A 24,670-nucleotide genomic window follows, 5' to 3' on the forward strand; every position below is an offset into this window, starting at 1 on the left:
ATAACATTTCCATAAGTTTTCAGACCCTTTGCTCAGTACTTTGTTGAAGCCCCTTTTGCAGCGATTACAGCCTCGAGTTTTCGTGGTTATAACGCTACAAGCTGGGCACACCTGTATTTGGGAAGTTTCTCCCATTCTTCTCTACAGATCGTCTCAAGCTCTGTCAGGTTGGATGTGGAGCGTTGCTGCACAGCTATTTTCAGGTCTCCAGAGATGTTAGATCGGGTTCAAGTCCGGGCTCTGGCTGGGCCACTCAAGGACATTCAGAGACTTGTCCCGAAGCCACTCCTGCGTTGTCTTGGCTGTGTGCTTAGGGTCATTATCCTGTTGGAAGGTAAACCATCGCCCCCAGTCTGATGTCCTGACCGCTCTGGAGCAGGTTTTCATCAAGGATCTCTCTGTACTTTGCGCCGTTCATCTTTGCCTCGATCCTGACTAGTCTCCCAATCGTTACMGCTGAAAAACATTCCCACATCATTATGCTGCCACCACCGTGCTTCACCGTAGGGATGGTGCCAGGTTTCCTCCAGACGTAACGCTTGGCATTCAGGCCAAAGAGTTTAATCTGGGTTTCATCAGACAAGAGAGTCTTTAGGTGCCTTTTGGCACACTCCAAGTGGGCTGWCATGCCTGATTGGTGGAGTGCTGCAGAGATGATTTGAAGGTTCTCCCATCTTCACAGAGGACCTCTTAAGCTCTGTCACAGTGACCATCGATTTCTTGGTCACCTTTCTGACCAAGGCCCTCCTCCCCAATTGTTCAGTTTGGCCGGGAGGCCAGCTCTAGAAAGTCTTGGTGGTTCCAAACTTCTTCCATTTAAGAATGATGGAGGCCACAGTGTTCTTGGGGACCATAAATAATGCAGACATTTTTTGTACTCTTCCCAGACACAATCCTGTCTCGGAGCTCTACAGACAATTCCTTCGACCTCATGGCTTGGTTTTTGCTCTGACATGCATTGTCAACTGTGGGACCTTTAAATAGACCGGTGTGTGTGCCTTTCCAAATCATGTCCACTCAATTGAATTTACCACAGGTGGACTCCACTCAAGTTGTAGAAACAGCTCAAGGATGATCAATGGAAACAGGATGCACCTGAGCTCAATCTCGAGTGTCATAGAAAAGGTTCTGAATACTTATGTAAATAAGATATTTCTGTTTATTTTTAATAAATGTGCAGCCATTCTAAAAAACTATTTTTGCATTGTCATTATGTGGTATTGTGTGTAGATTGCTGAGGATTTTTGTTTATTTAATGCATTTTAGAATAAGGCTGTAACGTAACAATGTGGGAAAAAGTCAAGGGGTCTGAATACTTTCCGAAGTCACTGTTTCTTTGGTGGGAATTTCCCCAAGAAGACTCGAGGCWGTAATCGCTGCCGAAGGTGCTTCAACAAAGAACTGATTAAAGGGTCTGAATASTTATGTAAATGTGATATTTATTTTAGAATGTCTAAAAACCTGCTGTTTTTTGCTTTGTCATTATGGGGTATTGTATGTAGATTGACGAGGGAGAAAAAAAMCAATCAATTTTAGAATAAGGCAGTAACGTAAGAAAATATGGAAAAAGTGAAGGGGTCTGAATACATACAAAAAAATCWTGTTTTTAGCTAAACAGGTAGGCCTCAAAACAGTTGGGGTCGCCGCTGCCTAGTTATTTGTACATATCGACCTCAATTACCTCGTGCCCCTGCACAAAGACTCGGTACTGGTACCCCRTGTATATAGCCATGTTATCATTACTCATTGTGTATCTATTACTTTTATCATTAGGTGTTTTACTTTTCTATTACTTTTCAATTTTTTCCATCTCTACATTGTTGGGAACCATTTCACTGTTAGTCCACACCTTTTGTTTACAAAGCATGTGAGGAATATAATTGGATTTGATTTAATATAGAGCAATGTTTACGTTGCAAATATAAAGATGAATTATTGATATAAATGCTTTCCGCCCCCTGTCCTGCTTTTTGAATGCATTAGAACTTTTGGTTTATTTGGTTGCATGTTATAGTGGTCATAGTTCAAGCAAATAGTGACAGTAAAGCTTTTGTAGTGGTGATATGTTGCACTGTATATTTGCATTCAAATCACACCATTGCAGTTGTTTTTGTTTAAAGTTCACTCTTTTAACAATGCATCCTAAAAGCTCATGTGTTATCGACTACATTCATTTTCATATAAAGTACCAGCCAAAAGTTTGGACTTACCTACTCATTCAAGGGTTTTTCTTTATTTTTACTCTTTTCTACATTGTAGGATAATCGTGAAGACATCAAAACTATGAAATAACACATATGGAATCATGTAGTAACCAAAAAAGTGTTAAATCAAAATATATTTCAGATTCTTCAAAGTAGCCACCCTTTGCCTTGATGACAGCTTTGCACACTCTTGGCATTCTCTCAACCAGYTTCATGAGGTAGTCACCTTGAATGCATTTCAATTAACAGGTGTGCCTTGTTAAAAGTAAATTTTTGGAATTTCTTTCCTTAATGCGTTTGAACCGATCAGTCGTGTTGTGACAAGGTAGGGGTGGTTTACAGAAGATAGCCCTATTTGTATACAGAAGATATACAGAAAATAGCCCTACCAAGTCCATAGTATGGCAAGAACAGATCAAATAAGCAAAGAGAAATGACTGCCCATCATTACTTTAAGACATGAAGGTCAGTCAAGCCGTAAAATGTCAAGAACTTTGAAAGTTTCTTCAAGTGGAGTTGCAAAAACAATCAAGCGCTATGATGAAACTGGCTCTCATGAGGACCACCACAGGAAAGGAAGACCCAGAGATACCTCTGCTGCAGAGGATAAGTTCATAAGAGTTACCAGCCTCAGATTGCAGCCTAAATAAATGCTTCAGAGTTCAAGTAATAGACGCATCTCAACATCAACTGTTCAGAGGAGACTATGTGAATCATGGTCGAATTACTGCAAAGAATCCACTACTAAAGGACACCAATAATAAGAAAAGACTTGATTGGGCCAAGAAACACTAATGGACATTAGACTGGTGGAAATCTGTCCTTTGGTCTGAGTCCAAATGTGACATTTTTGGTTCCATTCGCCGTGTCTTTGTGAGACGCAGAGTAGGTGAAAGGATGATCTCTGCATGTGTGGTTCCCACCGTGAAGCATGGAGGAAGAGGTGTGGGGGTGCTTTGCTGGTGACACCGTCAGTGATTTTWTTTAGAATTTAAGGCACATTTAACCAGCATGGCTACCACAGCAATCTGCAGCGATATGCCATCCCATCTGGTTTGCGGGACTATCATTTGTTTTTCAACAGGACAATGAACCAAAACACACCTCCAGGCTGTGTAAGGGCTATTTTACCAAGAAGGAGAGTGATGGAGTGCTGCATCAGATGACCTGGCTTCCACAATCACCTGACCTCAACCCAATTGAGATGGTTTGGGATGAATTGGACCATAAAAAGGAAAAGCAGCCAATAAGTGCTCAGAATATGTGGGAACTCCTTCAAGACTGTTGGAAAAGCATTCCTCATGAAGCTGGTTGAGAGAATGCCTAGAGTGTGCAAAGCTGTCATCAAGGCAAAGGGTGGCTAATCTCAAATATAAAATATATTTTGATTTGTTTAACACTTTATTGGTTACTACATGGCATATGTTATTTTGATGTCTTCACTATTATTCTACAATATAGGAAATAGTCAAAATAAAGAGTTGGTGTGTCCAAACYTTTGACTGGTACTGTAAATGCACTTTAAAAAGGTAAATCTGTATTTTCAAATGTGCATACTATTTGAATTGTCATGTATTATTCAATATTACATATTGGTCCTTGGATTTATTCCAAAGCACTTGCTATAGTTTCAAGGCCTGAAAAATGGTCACCTATCCCCTTCACCCAGACAGGAATATAAAGCAATATAATTACATTTTGAAAATAAATGGATAATGTTGTAACCCACTATTCAACGTACTTCACTTTCCATCCTTCTATTGATTGTGTCATTTTTACAGAATTTGAATATCCTTGTAAATTGCAAAGGCCTCATCTGTAGCCTTCTCTTTGAAAGGGTTCTTAGAGCTTTACATGGCCTGTCTATGTGGGAAAGGAGCTGTCCAGGGTTCTGACCACTCAAGCAGCCCAGTCTCTGTGTATCTGAAGAGACAGCGACTCAGTTTTTTTCTCAGCTCTGAGCCTGTCASACACGAATGGGGGCTCAAGGAAATGGCGTTTCTCATTCAACAAATTATTTTAGGGGTGATGGTTCAATGGGACTTCTCGGTTAGTGAGTAATGCCTGCATGCCTATCATGCTGCACTGGTACAGGGTTAGTATGAACACCAATCAATATTACAATAGTTGGCAATGCATTGGATGGGAGCTGTGCTATGTGTGTCAATGAATCTCAGCGCTTCATATTGACCCGATGTCGCTGCTCTGCTCAGCTCGACCAGGTTCAGTGGTGAATGTGATGGGGGTTTGCTCTAACGAATTCACTGGACCACTTGGTGATTGGTTTGTTCAGCAGGATTTGTTCCGTTTGTAGTAGAGCTTTGGCAAATATTCTAATGTGCAGAGCACTTTAAACATGATTGTTAAGTTCATGTTTTAAGTATCCCTATATTTCTGTTATTACGGGGCTATCACTCAGTCAAGAGTGCGCATGCGCATGAAGTCTTGTCGTTGTTGGACCTAGCCTTGAGTGTAATGGCTACCTTGTAGTGTGTTCATATAGTCGAGTAAACTTTGTTAAACTGGAACCTTGTCGTTGTGTCATTTCGAGTTAACAATGATCACACACGCACACACAATATGGGTGAGACACAGCAGTGGATACAGAGGCAGACAGAGAGTGACACAGATTTTACACCTATTTGTTAAAATGGGTAGCTGTGGTTTGTCTATATCAGGGATGGGCAACTCCAGACCTCAGGGGCCGGAAGAGTGGTGTCATGCTTTTCCCCCCATCTCTAGCAAACTCAGCTGATTAAACTAATTGCATTCTAAACTGAAGATCATGATTAGTTGATTATTGGAGTCCAGTGTGTTAGCTGAGGCTGGGGCAAAAGTGTGACACCAATCGGGGCAAAAGTGTGACACCAATCAGTCCCCTGAGTACTAGAGTTGCCCATCCCTGGTCTAAATCAAATAGATTTCAAAACGATTGTGTGAAGCCTGCATTTCATGTGCTGACAACAACAATGAGAGATGGCAGCACCAAATGCCATTGCCAGCAATCAAATAATCACATTTTTGTCTGTTTCAGTTTCTCCTCTGTGGGATTTAAAGAACTGTATGGCTGAGGATAAAACAAATACACAGAGAGCTCCATGTAGAAGTTTAAGTACTTTTCTTCTAATATCTCAGGAGTAGAGCTGATGGTGTGTTGAGAGAGAGAGATGACTCTGCTGTCCCTCTGTTGCCGATGTACTCTGAGGAGAAAGAGACTGATCAACAGGGTATAGAAGAGAGGGAAATGGGAGAAAGAGGGAGTGGAAGGGAGGTAGCCATGTGGGATAGTATAGTGTTGAGAGGTAGCCAGCAGTGAATCTTCAGCCCCAGAGAGTCCAGATGGTTCTGTTGAAAACAACAATGAAGTTCTATAATTCCAAAGCACCACCATCTCCTCATTCAACAATTCAACTTCCCATAATTAGGAAAAATGCTGTAGTCACATACTTTAGATTTTATTCTCAGCTCAACTTACAATAAGAAACTCAAGCAATTTCCTGTCCATTCATAATTAGTGAAAATGCCCAAGCTAGGCAAGGTAACTTTCAACTCGTATTACTTTCCCCCTACTCCATATGAGGAGAATGGGTAGGCGATGACGGTGCACATACATTTTGCTAGATATAGCTTGTAGCTTTATTGGCTCAGAGTGCAGTGTTCCAGAGAACAGCCATGTGCGGAGCGCTTTCCCTTAATGGTATAGTGGCATGTATTACATTCTGTCTGTGTATAGTACTGTATACTCCTGTGGAATCGCATGGCCGCCACTATTTTAATGTAATTTCTTGTCCTAGAGAGGAAATGCACCCTTAGGTTCCACCTCGTATGAATAGCAAAGTCTATTTATACATATTCATGAATTGGGTGTGGGAATTTCCATGTGGAGTTGATCATCAACAAATAAGGCACTGACAGCTATCAGTGTAGCTAGCTATCTTGCTAGCCTAGCCAGCTAATGTTATCTGTAGTTGCGGTTGTATTTTTTTTACTACACCGTATTCAAAAGATTAGCCAGCTGGCTCTATGGTTGGTTCTGGAGTTGGAAGCCTTCCGTAAATCCTAAGCATTGATTTAGGGAAGACTTTTCCACAGATGTAAACCACTGGCCAATCTTTGACGTCCCCATCTATTGTTATTTCCAAGGCTTTGGCATCTTCCATAAATTGCGGCCGCGAATCCGCCATAAAATTGCTAGAAAGAGTAAGATGACGCTCCGGTAATTTGGATAACTATTGAAAGATAGSTGATATGCGTTTTTGTTTATTGTTATGACACTGTGCAACGTCTGGTAGGTAGGCAGGCTGCTGGCAGTCTTCGGCTGCGGTACAAGCAAAGCCAAGTCAACCCGTGCTCATGGTTCTCACAGGGGAAGTGAAATGATAGGCTACAATGACTTTGCTCATGATTCATAGCTAATGTAATACCATTCAAAGCAGCGTGTAGCGATGCAAAACTTTAGTGATCAAAAACATTCATCTTGGGACGACTGGGTGAGTGAGTTTGCTAAATGCTATCATATCACGCAATCAGTGATAGCATATATATATATATATATTTTTTTTTAAATATAGACAAGCTCAAAAATAAGTGAAAATGTGGTCCCCCCGAGTGATACGGAGGTTTAAKACACTGCATTGCAGTACTTGAGGCGTCACTACAGACACGTGTTCGATCCCAGGCTGTGTCAAGAGGCGGTGCACAATTGGACCAGCATCGTCCGGGTTAACTTCTCTGGGATATGTGGGACGGTAGCGTCCCACTTGGCCAAAAGCCAGAAAAAATGTAGCGCGCCAAATTCAAATATATTACTGTAAAAATCAATCTTTCATGAAATCACACATGAAAGACACCAAAGTAAAGCTACACATGTTGTGAATCCAGCCAATGTCTGATTTCAAAAAAGATTTACGGGGAAAGCACACCAAACAATTATGTTAGCTCAGTACATAGCCACAGAAAAACACAGCCATTTTCCCAGCAAAAGATAGTAGTCACAAAAAGCAGAAATAGAGATAAAATTAATCACTAACCTTTGATGATCTTCATCAGATGACACTCATAGGACATCGTGTTACACAATACATTTATGTTTTGTTCGATAATGTGCATATTTATATCCACAAATCTCAGTTTACATTGGCGCCATGTTCAGAAATGCCTCCAAAATATCCGGAGAAATTGCAGAGAGCCACGTCAAATAACATAAACTCTCATCATAAACTTTGATGAAAGACACATATTTTACATAGAATTAAAGATACACTTGTTCTTAATGCAACCGCTGTGTCAGATTTAAAAATAACTTTGCGTAAAAAGCACACCATGCAATAATCTGAGATGGCGCTCAGATAAAAACAATATTTCTCCGCCATGTTGGAGTCAACAGAAATACGAAATTACATCATAAATATTCCCTTACCTTTTATGATCTTCATCAGAAAGCACTCCCAGGAATCCTAGTTCCACAATAAATCGTTGTTTTGTTCGATAATGTCCATTACTTATGTCTAAGTAGCTACATTTGCTAGCATGTTTAGTGCACATGTCCAAAAGCTCGCGCAGATGCAGGCGAACTCGGACGAAAAATTCAAAAAGTTATATAACAGGTCGAATAAACTGGTCAAACTAAGTAGAAAATCAATCTTCAGGATGTTGTTATCATAACTATCCAATAACGKTCCAACCGGAGAATTCCTTCATGTCTCTAGAAGAAATGGAACGCAAGGCGATATCATGTGTAATGCGCGTGACCAGGAACTGGCATTCTGCCAGACCACTGACTGAAACACCTCCCATCCGGCTCAACATCATAGCAGAGGCTTCATTCCACGTACTACAGACTGTTGACATTTACATTTACATTTAAGTCATTTAGCAGACGCTCTTATCCAGAGCGACTTACAAATCTAGTGGAAGGCGTAGGAAGTGCAAACAGATCCATATCTTACAGGGAATTGAAAAGGCGATGAGTTGAACATCGACCAGCCTCAGAATTCTCACTTCCTGTTTGGAATATTTCTCAGGTTTTTGCCTGCCATATGAGTTCTGTTATACTCACAGACATCATTCAAACAGTTTTAGAAACTTCAGAGTGTTTTATATCCAATAGTAATAATAATATGCATATATTAGCATCTGGGGCAGAGTAGGAGGCAGTTCACTATGGGCACGCAATTCATCCAAAAGTGAAAATGCTGCCCCCTATCATAAAGAAGTTAAAGGAGGGTTTGGCCGGCCGGGATTTCCTTGTCCCATCGCGCTCTAGTGACTCCTTGTGGCAGGCCGGGCACCTGTAAGCTGATTTTGTTCGCCAGCTAGACTGTGTTTCCTCCGACACATTCCAGGTTAAGTGTCAAGAAGCATTGGGGCTTGGAAGGGTCGTGTTTCGAACGACGCATGGCTCTCGACCTTCGCCTCTCCCGAGTCTGTAGGGAAGTTGCAGCAATGGGTCAAGATTGTAACTACCAATTGGATATCATGAAATTGGGGAGAAAAAGTGGTGAAAGYACAAAAATAATTTAACAAATAAGTGAAAATTAACAAACTATCCAATATATTAGGATCATTTTCTTGTAAACAAAAAAAAAAGGTGGAGGTGCAAAAACATACATTTATACCCGGTATTTTAATGTGCTCCATGGCTCAAGGCGGCCAAGTGGACACACGGTTGTTTGGCTCATCAGTCGCAAAGAGGAATAACTTTGCAGCTGTTTCTGATTAATAAACAATGCCATGCTGGTGGAAGGTATCATTCAACAACAAAAACAGCCCTGAAACAAAACGTATGGTAAAAAATCATTTCTATATCATAGGAAAAGACACAGCATTCACATGGATTTGCACAAAGTGGGCAGTTCAGATTTGTCACTTCAAGCCCAAATATATCATACTTTGACTAAAACAAAGACTTATTGACTGAAATCGTTGTGCAACATCATGGGACAGCTCTGGCCTTTGTCTTTCAGCTCGAAAAAGTGAATTTCTACTGGTGTGGGCGTTTTAAAGAGTGACTGCAAATGGACAATGTTCTGTGTAGGGCCAGAGACCCATTTAAGCTTCGGACTATGATGCAGGATAGCTATGTATACTGGTCTCTTAGGTACTAACTTAGTTTAAGTACTAACTCAATGAATTGTAATTCCATGTAAGATTGAGCCCCTCCTTCAAGAAGTGAGCACTATGTAATGGACGCATCCTCCTCACATCCAGTTCTTATATAGCAGTTTCTGTTACCTCTGCAAGGTTGAAATGAGTTAGACCAGCTTTGTCTTGAGTTCTCTGAAGTATCTAAAAAATGTGGAGCTTTATTCCAGCAAAGCTTGTGGCTACCCAGAGCTAGGTCTCAATCATTATGAGCATGGGGAAAACCTACATTGGCTAAATGTTTTTTTTATTTTTCCAAAGTGTTTTGAAATAACCCTTTTCTTCTCCACAGTGGCACACTGGATAACATTTTCTCTCTGCGATGGAATGTCAATGTAATTGCATTGTATTATTTGCAACACACTGTACAGCAATATTGTCAGGGATTTCTAGTTTATTGCTTGAATTCTTTAGTGCGTCTGGTATTGTTGGCATGTAGACCATGAGAACGACTTGAGCACAGCAGTGTGTTGATTTCTGACTGCTGGTATTGTTGGCATGTAGACCATGAGAACGACTTGAGCACAGCAGTGTGTTGATTTCTGACTGCTGGTATTGTTGGCATGTAGACCATGAGAACGACTTGAGCACAGCAGTGTGTTGATTTCTGACTGCTGGTATTGTTGGCATGTAGACCATGAGAACGACTTGAGCACAGCAGTGTGTTGATTTCTGACTGCTGGTATTGTTGGCATGTAGACCATGAGAACGACTTGAGCACAGCAGTGTGTTGATTTCTGACTGCTGGTATTGTACTGCATCTTTTCAATGTGATTATTATTATTTGACCCTGCTGGTCATTTATGAACATTTGAACATCTTGGCCATGTTCTGTTATAATCTCCACCCGGCACAGCCAGAAGAGGACTGGCCACCCCTCATAGTCTGGTTCTTCTCTAGGTTTCTTCCTAGGTTTTGGCCTTTCTAGGGAGTTTTGCCTAGCCACCGTGCTTCTACACTTGCATTGTTTGCTGTTTGGGGTTTTAGGCTGGGTTTCTGTACAGCACTTTGAGATATCAGCTGATGTACGAAGGGCTATATAAATACATTTGATTTGATTTGAATGGGCTCTTCCCTATTCATACAGTGCAGTGCTCAGCGCTGCAGGTTCTCTGTAATATTACTTCTATAACTCACACTTAATCACTGACTGAATGAAGGAACCAGGCTAGTTTGTCATTTACGTTGTCGTATCATCCTTGATAAATTGCGKKKTTTTTTTTTTTTCAATTAGATTGTTTAATAAATGTATTCACAATGAATTGATGAATATACTAATCAGTAGCCTCTTTGTTTTTCAGATCTGAATGTGACAGCTCCAAAATGGTCAGGTATGTACACTGTTACACATGATGTAAGGCAAGTATTCAGGTAACACTTGATTAACTCTGATGACCATCTCTCCCGTTCCCTCTCTCCCATTCCATCTCCCTCCACCACCCACCCATCTCTCTGAGTAGGTTCTGGTTCCAGATAACATATGATACCCTACAATCTCTAGTCTATAGCTGACCAGCTCTGTAATAAAACATGCTAGCAGAGACATGAGTGATTATCCTGTCTGCTGATGATAGTAGCAGCCAGGCACTGATGAGGTGCCTCAGTGTCCACTAGTGGCCATTATGATGGGGGAAATTATGGCTTTGAGTGCAACCCAAGGTCACTCACTGTTGCATTGTAATTTCCTCATACAGTCTATCTGTCAGGAGATTTATATGGGAGTGTCTTAGGAGACTCAGTGAAGCCATGGAGTGGTTTAAAGCTAGAATAAGTATACATCATTGACGTGATGTGACTAGGGCTGGAAAACTTGACTGGCATGTCAAGTCGAAGTGCTTTGCTCCCCAGTCCCTAGTAGTGTTGGGAATTGCCAGGGACCTCACATTCGCACTGAGCTAAAGGGTAGATCTGCCGCTTTCAAGGAGTGGGACTCTAACCTGTAAGCTTAAGAAATAAGAAATCCCGCTATGCCCTCCGACGAACAATCAAAACAGGGAAAGTGTCAAGACAGGACTAAGATCGAATCATACTACGCCGGCTCTGACACTCGTCRGATGTGGCAGGGCTTGCAAACTATTACAGACTACAAAGGGAAGCACAGCTGAGAGCTGCCCAGTGACACGAGCCTACCAGACGAGCTACATAACTTCTATGCTCGCTTTGAGGCAAGTAACACTGAAATATGCATGAGAGCATCAGCTGTTCCGGATGACTCTGTGATCACGCTCTCCGCAGCCGATGTGAGTAAGACCTTTAAACAGGTCAATATTCACAAGGACCCTGGCCCATAAAGATTACCAGGACGTGTACTCTGAGCATGCGCTGACCAACTGGCAAGTGTCTTCACGGACATTTTCAACTTCTCCCTGTCCACCATAGTCCCTGTACCCAAGAACACTAAGGTAACCTGCCTAAATGACTACCGACCCGTAGCACTCACGTCTGTAGCCATGAAATGCTTTGAAAGGCTTGTCATGGCTCACATCAACACCATTATCCCAGAAACCCTAGACCCTCTCCACACTGCCCTTTCCAACCTGGGCAAAAGGAACACCTATGTGAGAATGCTATTCATTGACTACAGCTCAGTGTTCAACACCGTAGTGCCCTCAAAGCTCATCACTAAGCTAAGGACCCTGGGACTAAACACCTCCCTCTGTAACTGGATCCTGGACTTCCTGACTGGCCGCCCCCAGGTGGTAAGGGTAGGTAGCAACACATCCGCCACGCTGATCCTCAACACGGGGGCCCTTCAGTGGTCCGTGCTCAGTTCCCTTGCTATACTCCCTGTTCACTCATGACTGCACGGCCAGGCACGACTCCAAGTTTGCAGACGACACAACAGTGGTAGGCCTGATCACCAACAACGATGAGACGGCCTATAGGGAGGAGGTCAGAGACCTGACCGTGTGTTGCAAGGACAACAACCTCTCCCTCAATGTGATCAAGACAGAGGAGATGATTGTGGACTACAGGAAAAGGAGGACCGAGCACACCCCCCCATTCTCATCGACTGGGCTGTAGTGGAGCAGGTTGAGCGCTTCAAGTTCCTTGGCATCCACATCACCAACAAACTAACATGGTGCAAGCACAACAAGACAGTCGTGAAGAGGGCACGACAAAACCTATTCCCCCTCAGCAGACTGAAAAGATTTGGCATGGGTCCTCTGATCCTCAAAAGGTTCTACAGCTGCACCATCGAGAGCATCCTGACGGGTTGCATCACTGCCTGGTATGGCAACTGCTCTGCCTCCAACCTCAAGGCACTACAGAGGGTAGAGGTCGACCGATTATGATTTTTCAACGCCGATACCGATTATTGGAGGACCAAAAAAGGGCGATACCGATTAATCGGACGATAAAAAAAATWAAAAWAAATACTAATAAATAAATGAAACATGTTCAATTTGGTTTAAATAATGCAAAATCAAAGTGTTGGAGAAGAAAGTAAAAGTGCAATATGTGCCATGTAAGAAAGCTAACGTTTAAGTTTCTTGATCAGAACATGAGAACATATGAAAGCTGGTGGTTCCTTTTAACATGAGTCTTCAATATTCCCAGGTAAGAAGTTTTAGGTTGTAGTTATTATAGGAATTATAGGACTATTTCTCTCTATATGATTTGTATTTCATATACCTTTGACTATTGGATGTTCTTATAGGCACTTTAGTATTGCCAGTGTAACAGTATAGCTTCCATCCCACTCCTCGCCGCTACCTGGGCTCGAACCAGGAACACATCGACAACAGCCACCCTCGAAGCAGCGTTACCCATGCAGAGCAAGGGGAACAACTCCTGCAGAGCAAGGGGAACAACTACTCCAAGTCTCAGAGCGGGTGACGTTTGAAACGCTATTAGCGTGCACCCCGCTAACTAGCTAGCCATTTCACATCGGTTACACCAGCCTAATCTTGGGAGTTGATAGGCTTGAAGTCATAAACAGCGCAATGCTTGAAGCACAGCGAAGAGCTGCTGGCAAAACGCACGAAAGTGCTGTTTTGAATGAATGCTTACGAGCCTGTTGCTGCCTACCACCGCTCAGTCAGACTGCTCTATCAAATCATAGACTTAATTATAACATACACACAGAAATACGAGCCTTAGGTCATTAATATGGTCGAATCCGGAAACTATCATCTCGAAAACAAACCATTTATTCTTTCAGTGAAATACGGAACCGGTCCGTATTTTATCTAACGGGTGGCATCCATAAGTCTAAATATTCCTGTTACATTGCACAACCTTCAATGTAATGTCATAGTTACGTAAAATTCTGGCAAACTACTTCGCAACGAGCCAGGCGGCCCAAACTGTTGCATATACCCTGACTCTGCGTACCATGAAAGCAAGAGAAGTGACACAATTTCACCTGGTTAATATTGCCTTCTAACCTGGATTTCTTTTAGCTAAATATGCAGGTTTAAAAATATATAGTTGTGTATTGATTTTAAGAAAGGCATTGATGTTTATGGTTAGGTACACGTTGGAGCAACGACAGTCCTGTTTCGCGAATGCGCATCGCATCGATCATATGCAACGCAGGACACGCTAGATAAACTAGTAATATCATCAACCATGTGTAGTTATAACTAGTGATTATGATTGATTGTTTTTTACAAGATAAGTTTAATGCTAGCTAGCAACTTACCTTGGCTTCTTACTGCATTCGCGTAACAGGCAGGCTCCTCGTGGAGTGCAATGTAAAGCAGGTGGTTGGAGCRTTGGACTAGTTAACCGAAAGGTTGCAAGATTGAATCCCCGAGCTGACAAGGTAAAAATCTGTCGTTCTGCCCCTGAACAAGGCAGTTAACCCACCGTTCCTAGGCTGTCATTGAAAATAAGAATGTGTTCTTAACTGACTTGCCTAGTTAAATAAAGGTTAAAAAAAATAGGCCAAATCGGTGTCCAAAAATAATTAATCGGCCATTCCGATTAATTGGTCGACCTCTAACAGAGGGTAGTGTGTACGGCCCATTACATCACCGGGGCCAAGCTTCCTGCCATCCAGGACCTCTGTACCAGGCGGTGTCAGAGGAAGGCCCTAAAAATTATCAAAGACTCCAGCCACCCTAGTCATAGACTCTTCTCTCTGCTACCGCACGGCAAGCGGTACCAGAGCGCCAAGCTTAGGTCCAAGAGGCTTCTAAACAGCTTCTACCCCCAAGCCATAAGACTCCTGAACATCTAGTCAAATGGCTACCCAGACTATTCACATTGCCCCCCTCCCCTCTCCACACCACTGCCACTCTCTGTTGTCATCTATGCATAGTCACTTTAATTAACTCTACCTACATAAATGTGAATAGTCTGGGTAAAAAAATGTGATTTGACTTGTGGCTGTGTTATCTAGTGGACATCTGTTCAAGTGGCCAATGTAGAAATTGCTCTGTCATTTCTTTGTTGCTAAAATTCTACGCTGTTCGCTCAATGTCAGTTTGTGAGAAAACAAGCACGGAGTAGTGTAGGGAATCATTGTACCATCTAAATCGCTGTGAAATATAAAACCGAAAGTAAAAGGCTCAAGAGTGAGTCTCCGCCATGTTACGGGGAAATGGGATGTGGCGGCAGGGAGATTTCGTTTTGAATGTAACCTAGTGCTGTTGCAATTCAACTAGCTTCCACATAGGGGAGAGATTCTGCGAAATTCTAGGTGTAGYACCTTTAAAAAGAAGATGGAGAACAAGCTATGAAGGAAAAATACTGGAGTTTTGGAGCAGGTACAGCCAACTGGCGCAAAAAGAATATTACGATATAGTCCAAACAATATGACACGATATATCATAAAAAATGATATCCTGATATGTAGCTGTGTCCATTCCCCCCCTTTACTAGTCCCTAGTAAATAAACCCTCTTGTCTCGAGCTCCTTGTCGCCATAGTATATGGATTTAATATCTTGGCTTATCAATAGTGCTGAGCGAATAATCAACATTTCGTGTTTATTTTTCCAGTTTTTAAACAACCAGTTGACTGACGTCTGTTCAATTGTTCGAATTCCAATTTGTTTTTGTTTTTTGTGAGCCCATCGCGCCTTTTCTCAAGAGTGAAATCAAATCATTCACAACATGAGAAAAATCAAGTCAAGAACTATGTGGGACGCTGGCCTGAAGGGAGTTGTAGTTTTCAGTAAGAAAATATTCAACATAGTTCAGCACAGAAACCTGGTAATTAACTACAATGACGATAATCCATTGCAGCGTTTTTTTGCGAAAATCTGTCCAAAATAATCCCAATGCTTTTCTACGGGCTTATTTTGGGCCTAAACTTGTCGCCTGCTTTCCCGCCTTTGGGAGAACAACTCCCAATGTTAGGGCGGAGACATGAGCATCTCGTCATTATATATAGATCCAATATAAACTATTTTATTCTGTATTATTTCCTTATTTTTTTATTGATCAATGTGGACCTGACAGAATCAGTGGAATATTTTCTATGTTTTGGCAATTAAATGAACTATTTTTGGCTTTGGAATTTCCATTAAAACGCTCTAAAATTATTTTTCTTGATCTAAATCAAAACGGATTTTTTTTTTAATGATCGAACCGACCTCAAAAAGCACTTATCACTCAGCACTAGTAATCCGCACATGTTCCTGTTAAGCAGATGGTGAATTACACTCTTACTCCTGCCTCTCAAGTTTTGTGTGTTCCTGGGTTTTCTGAGAATAGAGAGATCCCTAGAGCTGGGTCTGTGTAGTTGATATACAGTAGATTCAGGCCTTCTCTGTTCTTTCCGCCCCTGATCTTTGTTGTCCTCCGGCCTCTTGTGTTCTGTACTGGCTGTCCTTTCTTACTGAGTTGACGGGGAAGGAGAGGGTCTGAGCCCTGGAGGTTTCTGCCTGTCATTGTCGTTGTCGTGTGTGTGTGGGGGGGGGGGGGGGGGCTCACCCACTGAGCAGCATCACTAGCAAAGCCAGTGTACTAACATTGCAGCATTTCTGCCAGGGACTCAAACTGTGAAACACAATAGACTGGGACCTCTATTCAATCAGTTAGTGGAGCTGGCCCATAACCCATCCTGCTAACTAAGCCTTTATCCTCTCACATGAGTAGTGTCAATCACCATAACTACAGTAGCAGCCTCTAGTTCCTCTACATTTCCAGTCTTCCAATAACAGTTATTATGCATCAACAGCTGCCACTGCTAATAAACTCCCCAGACAGACATACAATGCCTTCAGAAAGTATTCACACCCCTTGACTTATTACACATTTTGTTGTGTTACAGCCTGAATTCATACGTTTACATTGTTTTTTCTCTCACCTATATACACACAATATCCCATAATGAGAAAGCGAAGAGAAAAAAAATGAAATCTTTGCACATTTATTGAAAATGCAATACAGATATCTCATTTAGATAAGTATTCACACCCCTGAGGCAATACAGATATCTCATTTAGATAAGTATTCACACCCCTGAGGCAATACAGATATCTCATTTAGAAAAGTATTCACACCCCTGAGGCAATACAGATATCTCATTTAGATAAGTATTCACACCCCTGAGGCAATACAGATATCTCATTTAGATAAGTATTCACACCCCTGAGGCAATACTTTTTAGAAGCACCTTTGGCCGCAATTACAGCTGTGAGTCTTTCTGGGTAAGTCCCTAAGAGCTGTGTCTTTCTGGGTAAGTCCCTAAGAGCTGTGTCTTTCTGGGTAAGTCTCTAAGATCTTTCCACACCTGGTTGTGCAACATTAGTCTTGCCATGTTTTATTGTCAAATACAGGGGTGCAGTGAAAGGTGTAGTTTTACAGGGTCAGCCATAGTAGTACAGCGCCCCTGGAGCAAATGAGGGTTAAGTGCCTTACTCAAGGGCACATCGACACAACTTCTCTGTTTGGGTATTCGAACCAGCAATCTTTCGACCCAACACTCTAACCTACTGGCCCAACACTCTAACTGCTAGGCTACCTGCCGCCCTGTACTGTACCGTACTGTAGGGAGGATGGGCATTTTGAAATAATTTCACTATTAAAATAATATGCCATTTTTTTCCCAGATATCCGTATAGTCGAAATTTATGTAAAAAATTACATTAAAAAATAAAATAAAAATTCAACTTGGGAACTGGCTTGCTTGACTTTGGTGCCGCTTGCTTGCAGCAGTGCGATGGGCAGAGTAGCCTGTGAGTTTTACACGGGAGGGAGAGAGCGAGAGCAACCATAGACTAGTTAGACAAACTTCCATAGGTTATCTATCATTCCACCTGGCTGTGCCTGCCTTGACTGCATCAAATCGATGTCAGGAAGCTAGCAAAGATAGCCAGCTATGTTAGCCAGCTAGCTAACGTTACCTAGGCTAAAATTAATTGAGGCCATTTTCGTGCGCTTCCCGTCCTTGTCTACAACAACTCCATTCAGATTAAACAATAGCCTACCTGATTTAACTAACTTAATTCCGTAATTGTAATTCCATTTTGCATTGATTATCTCCCACGCTGCTTGCTACACAAGGAGCCCCTGACTGTAGACCGTGCCACTTTGATTGGCAGAAAATAACAACAAACGTGTGAAACCCGTGTTGGCTACTACGGTATATATTTTTATGGGGGCACGTCATAAACACTACATTCTAAAGATTGTTRTTTTATTGAATTAATCATTTCACATGTCATGGTATATCCTTSTGTAGCATTGTCACATCATTTAATTTATCAAATTTAGACAAAGCCTTTTCATTGTTAAAAAAGAACTATGATTAATTTTTTTATGAACCCCCACAAGTATTGGAATACGAACCTTCGTTCAGATTTTTGAATATGCACATCCCTACTGTACTGTATTGTGCTGTCCCAAACTTGTCTATGATTGGTTAAGATTTGGCCCGGCCAGGGTGGACTGACCAAATTTCAACTACTTTTCAACGTCCATGGACATCCGTTGTGGGTCGGTGCTCAGTGCAGTGTTGCCAGCTAATTTTCAGGGTAAGTTGCTAGAGGCAGGTTGATTTGTTGCTAAAAGTTGCTAAATGGCGTTGTGATGTCATTGCGTGATAACGTAAAACTGCATCATTACGTAGAATACACAATAACGTTACTCAAAGTGACTGGCCATCTCGGCAAAAAATATGATTTGACATTTGTTCAGGTACAGTCTCCCACTCTTTTCTGTACTTCTGGCTGTATAATTTGGATTGAGACATGTTGATTGGTGTTGTAAGTTCTCTTCAAGATCAAACATTCGTGACCAACTATATTCATTGGGTTTGACTCGTCGAACCCGTGCTGCTGCTGCAGTCAGCCAACAATGATTTGCAATTTGCTGAATTTGCTGCTGGCCTGCTGCYTMCTGTGCACGAGCTGAGCGCCTGCTGCTGACGTCACTCACAATGCACTTTTGCAGGCAGGCACGTGTGTTGTGACTGAGTGTGTGACAGAGAACTTTTTTGTGTCATTTAGAGGGAAAATGCGTGCATTTTAGCGTTTGAGGCACACTTCCAGCGCCAACAGAGATGGCCTCCTCGCTTTGCGTTCCTAGGAAACTATTAAGTATTTTTGTGTATTATTTCTTACATTGTTATCCCAGGAAATCTGAAGTTGTATTACATACAGCCGGGAGGAACTATTATGACCAGGAATACGACTTTCCCAAAGCGGAACCTCTTTTTGGTCCACCACCCAGGACAATGGATCGGATCCCAGCCGGCGACCCAAAACAATGGCACCGCAGAAGGGGCAGATGGAGTGGTCTTCTGGTCAGGCTCCGTAGACGGGAACATCACGCACCGCTCCCGAGCATACTACTCGCCAATGTCCAGTCTCTTGACAACAAGGTAGACGAAATCCGAGCAAGGGTTGCCTTTCAGAGAGACATCAGAGATTGTAACGTTCTTTGTTTCACGGAAACATGGCTCACTCGGGATACATTATCAGAGTCGGTACAGCCACAAGGTTTCTTCACGCATCGCGCCGACAGAAACAAACATCTCTCTGGTAAGAAGAAGGGCAGGGGTGTATGCCTTATGATTAACGAGACGTGGTGTGATCATAACAACATACAGGAACTCAAGTCTTTTTGTTCACCTGACCTAGAATTCCTTACAATCAAATGCCGACCGCATTACCCCCCAAAGCAAGACACATCACGGCCCTGAAAGAACTACGCTATATTGTAGCTCGGGATTTTAACAAGCTAATCTGAAAACAAGGCTCCCTACATTTTTATCAGCATATCGAATGCGTGACCCGGGCTGCAAAACCCTGGACATTGTTATTCTAACTTTTGGAGGCATACAAGCCCTCCCCCGCCCTCCTTTCAGCAAATCTGACCACGACTCCATTTTGTTGCTCCCAGCCTATAGACAGAAACTAAAACAGGAAACGCCCCGTGCTCAGGTCTGTTCAACACTGGTCCGACCAATCGGATTCATTTCAGATTGCTTTGATCACGTGGACTGGGATATGTTTTGCATAGCGTCGGGAAATAACATGTTATGAGGGAGAGAAATTGAAAATATCTTAAGATACGTGGATTTTTGTAACGAATTAGAAGGTACAAGGCACATACTTAAACTTACAGAAGGCAAATCATTTTTCCAAAACTACATATGTGTTGATATTTGTTGTCATGGGCCTTTACTTCAGCATTGTTGTGTTTTGATGAATTTGTGTTCACCCTTTTTAAGACTTTTTCTGGTAGGTGTTGTCTAAGACCCCTTTTCCATCTGTTTGACCAGAAATCAAGTTTCAATATCTCCTATGGAAAATGGTAGAAACTTGTATTCATGCCTTAATTTATAGACATTTTGCTCATGTTATTTGACAACAATTTAACTATAATTCTTTTCTCTGAGCAGTTGTATTAGTTAAAATATAATTTCCCCATTTTTTTGGAGCATACATTATATAATAGTATTTTTTGCCCATCTTATCAAGGGAGCCGATAATGATGGACCTGGCGTTATGTGTATAGTCTTTCTACATCAGTATGTAATATAATACCAGGTCCAGCTGTGTGAAATTGCTTCAACAAGCACCCATGCATTCAGCACTATTACGTCCCAGACTACAGCCAACAGGACTACAGTCCCAGACTACCAGCCACAGGACTACAGTCCCCAGACTACAGCCACAGGACTACAGTCCCAGACTACCAGCACAGGACTACAGTCCAGACTACCAGCCAGGTACAGTCCAGAACCAGCCACAGGACTACAGTCCCAGACTACCAGCCACAGGCTACAGTCCCCAGACTACCAGCCACAGGACTACAGTCCCCAGACTACCAGCCACAGGACTACAGTCCCCAGAACTACCAGCCGATACGTACCAGACTACCAGCCACAGGCGCCTACAGTCCCCAGACTACCAGCCACAGCCTACAGTCCCCCAGACTACACCCACAGGCCTACAGTCCCCAGACTACCAGCCACAGCCCTACAGTCCCCAGACTACCAGCCACAGGCCTACAGTCCCAGACTACAGCCCAGGCCTACAGTCCCCAGACTACCAGCCACAGGCCTACAGTCCCCAGACTACCAGCCACAGGCCTACAGTCCCAGACTACCAGCCCACGGCCTACAGTCCCAGACTACAAGCCACGGGCCTACAGTCCCGACTACCAGCCACGGCCTACAGTCCCCAAGACTACCAGCCCAACGGCTACAGTCCCAGACTACCAGCCACGGGTCCTACAGTCCCCAGTCTACCAGCCACGGCCTACACTACAGTCCCCAGTCTACAGCCGCAGGCCTACAGTCCAGACTACCAGCCACGGGTCCTACAGTCCCCAGACTACCAGCCACGGGTCTACAGTCCCCAGTCTACCAGCCACGGGCCTACACTACACTCCCCAGTCTACAGCGCAGGCCTACCGCCTCACTCCCCAGTCTACCAGCCGCAGGACTACCGCCTCACTCCCAGTCTACCAGCCGCAGGCCTACCGCCTCACTCCCCAGTCTACCAGCCGCAGCCTACCGCCTCACTCCCAGTCTACCAGCCGCAGGCTACCGCCTCACTCCCCAGTCTACCAGCCGCAGGCCCTACCTCCTCACTCCCCATCTACAGCCGCAGGACTACCGCCTCACTCCCAGTCTACCAGCCCGCAGGCCTACCGCCTCACTCCCCAGTCTACCAGCCGCAGGGACTACGCCTCACTCCCAGTCTACCAGCCGCAGGACTACCGCCTCACTCCCCAGTACTTACCAAGCCGCAGGCCTACCGCCTCTCATCCCCAGTCTACCAGCCCGCAGGACTACCCTCCTCACTCCCCAGTCTACCAGCCGCAGGCTACCGCCTCACTCCCCAGTCTACCAGCCGCAGGACTATCCCCGGCTCGACTCCCGTCTACCAGCGCAGACTACCGCCTCACTCCCAGTCTACCAGCCGCAGACTACCGCCTTTCACCAGTTACAGTGCAGGCCTACACGCCTCACTCCCCAGTCTACCAGCCGCAGGACCTACCCCTCACTCCCACAGTCTACCAGCCGCAGGCCTACCGCCTCACTCCCCAGTTCTACCAGCCCGAGCCTAACGCCTCCACTCACCAGTCTGACAGGCCAGCAGGCCTACCAGCTCAACTTCCCAGTCCTTACCAGCCCGCAAGGCTACCGCGTTTGTATCCCGAAGTCCGCTACCAGCCTCCAGGCCCTAACCTGCTCACTTCCCCAGTCTAACCGACAGCTTGCAGGCCCTAACCGCCTCACTCCAGTTCTAAGCACCGCCGCAGGGCCCTTACACCGTCACTTTCCCCCAGTCTAACCAGCCCCACAGAGCCTACAGTCCCTCCCAGTCCTTTTCCCTTTTCATATGCAATACTAAAGCTCAAAATTAGCCTGGTGGTTCAAATTCAAAACCACAACACAGCCACTGATGTATCACTCTCCTGAGACACTCACTAGGCTCATAGTCATATTGCTTACATGTCTCTCCCATGTTAATGCGCAGCTCCAACATGACCTCAACTGAGCCTGGCTGTTTAACATTTACTGTGTTCCATATGTAGTTAGCTAGCTCATTATTATTAATAATGGAAAGTCCATTGAATTTAGAACAAGATGCTATAAATTAGCTGTGCTTCCTGAGCATTTGGCTTTGCTTTGCGGTGGTGAGGTACTGTAGCCGACAGTGAGCGAACGCGTAGAGGGACCGGCCTGTCAGCGCCGGGGGAGTGTACACACACGCACACACTCACACTCATACACACTTATACACACTCGATGGCTAATGAGAGAGGAATAACAACATGGCTGTGGTTAATTGGCCTGCTCCACTGTAATCAGAATGGTTGTCTTCATTCAGATGTGATTAGGAGCCAGCAGAGTGAGAGACTGACTGACTGATTACTGGTGTGAACAGCCTCAGAACAGCCTTAATGACCTGCTTTTGCTGGGATTGTTCTCTACTGAATGGGTGATGATGATACAATGCTGCTGTCCTATTCTCTGATGCTGTGTAGAGCAGCACTCATTAATAAGCCCTGACTAGCCGGGAACAATAGGCTGGAGGTAGCTAGAGAGCTCACCAGTAGTCCCAGTCAGACAGACACTCAATACAGTACGAGGGCTGGGTATGGATGAAAGTAGTATTCATCCGAGTATGAAAAATTATTTAATAACAGTTAAATTAATAATTTTTCAGAGCAAGTGTGCAAGTGTTGGGCGTTATCCAGATTTTCATACCGTTTCTGTACCATACCGGGGTATAAGGTATTACAGAATGTGTACACAAGGGGTTGAAAACTACTTAGGCAACAGAAGCCTCATTTATAAATGTTGCGTACACACAAAATATGCCCCAGAACATGCGTGCCCCAGATTTCACTCAAAAGTTGGCATTTATTCAAACTGAACTTGACGTGAGACCGCTTACTTTAGACCATGAGTACGCACAGTTTCTAGTGGTTGAAGTATTGCATTGCAAGAAGGCAATAGTAGTACGGGGAATATATGACACTCTTATTCATAACAAAAAAACAGGTAGCCTAGCTAAATATAATAAGAATATACATACATTTGCCTTTAAAAAAAAAAAATATTCTTATCTTTGCATTAAAAAATAATTTGAAATAGGCATATATTTCTTATGACTATTTATTTCATTTCCATGATTATTGCAGAATAAAATACCCACCTTTCCTGACTGAGGGTTTCATAGGCTACTCGTGCCTACAGGACTACAACAAGTTCATGTAGGCTACCATTTATCCCATCCCTCTTTTTTTGTTGTACTTTTCACCCCTTGATATCCAATTGGTGGTTAGTCTTGTCCCGTTGCTGCAACTCCCGTACGGACTCGGGAGAGGCGAGATGGAGAGCCATGCGTCCTCCGAAACAAGACCCCGCCAAGCCGCACTGCTTCTTGACACACTGCTCGCTTAACCCGGAAGCCAGCCGCACCTATGTGTCAGAGGAAACACTRTACAACTGGCAATCGAAGTCAGTGTGCATGCGCCCGGCCAGCCACAAGGAGTTACTAGAGCGCGATGGGACAAGGACATCCCGGCCGGCCAAACCCTCCCCTAACCCGGATGACGCTGGGCCAATTGTGCTCTGCCTCATGGGTCTCTCGGTCGCGGCCGGCTGCGACACAGCCTGGGATCGAACCCGGGTCTGTAGTGACGCCTCTAGCACTGTGATGCAGTGCCTTAGACCACTGCGCCACTTGGGAGGCTCAGTCCTATCTCTCATTTCATTGGATCCACATCACAGTAGTAAATAGAGATAAGCTATTTCAAGTATTTTGCTCTATGCGATCCAATCCGAAGATCAGTTTTATAACAGACGGTTCACCTATTACATTGAYGTTTGTAGGCTACGTCTGAATACTGTAATGTCAAATTTCTCAAGTAGACAATATTTAATTTATAAACATAATACATACTGTATATCATAACTGTTGCAGAATACATTTCTCACCTTTTCTGGCCATGATGAGTTAATATTCCCGATGTAGCTATACAACAAATGACCATGTACATCTCTCATTTAATTGGGCCTATTAGATAGGATATTATAATTTCAAGGTTTTGCTCTATGCATCTGACAGGGAGCGCGGTTTATAACACAGTAGATCTTAACAGGTTGAAATGTGGCATTGAAGTGTGTATGCTACCACTGTAAGTAGGCCTACTGTAGTTTTATTTCATATTGTGTAGACAATGTTTCAGAACTCGCGGGCAGTGCAGCATATTTAGTTTCGGGAAACATTATTGCATTCAAAGATCTGTTGACAGGTCCACAACAATTTGCAATCGTTTTTTTCTTTCAGAAACGGTCAGAAGCTGTAAATGTCACTGCAAAAGAAACATTCTGACAACACCTCCAAAGACATTTGATTAAGTTGGCCATTGCTATTTCCTTATTCCAATACTTCCAAAG

At 43.5% G+C, this 24,670-nt stretch overlaps 1 protein-coding gene across 1 annotated transcript in view; it reads left to right on the forward strand.

Moving 5' to 3' along the window:
• LOC111976689 (IQ motif and SEC7 domain-containing protein 1-like) overlaps window positions 1-24,670 on the forward strand; it is a 235,063-nt gene that overhangs the window by 38,106 nt on the left and 172,287 nt on the right. The window contains 1 exon segment of the mRNA XM_024005711.3: window positions 10,649-10,678. Within this exon segment, the coding sequence (XP_023861479.1) occupies window positions 10,649-10,678 (30 nt within the window).

This window comes from Salvelinus sp. IW2-2015, linkage group LG17 (genome assembly GCF_002910315.2).
Source record: "Salvelinus sp. IW2-2015 linkage group LG17, ASM291031v2, whole genome shotgun sequence".
Lineage (NCBI taxonomy): Eukaryota > Metazoa > Chordata > Actinopteri > Salmoniformes > Salmonidae > Salvelinus > Salvelinus sp. IW2-2015.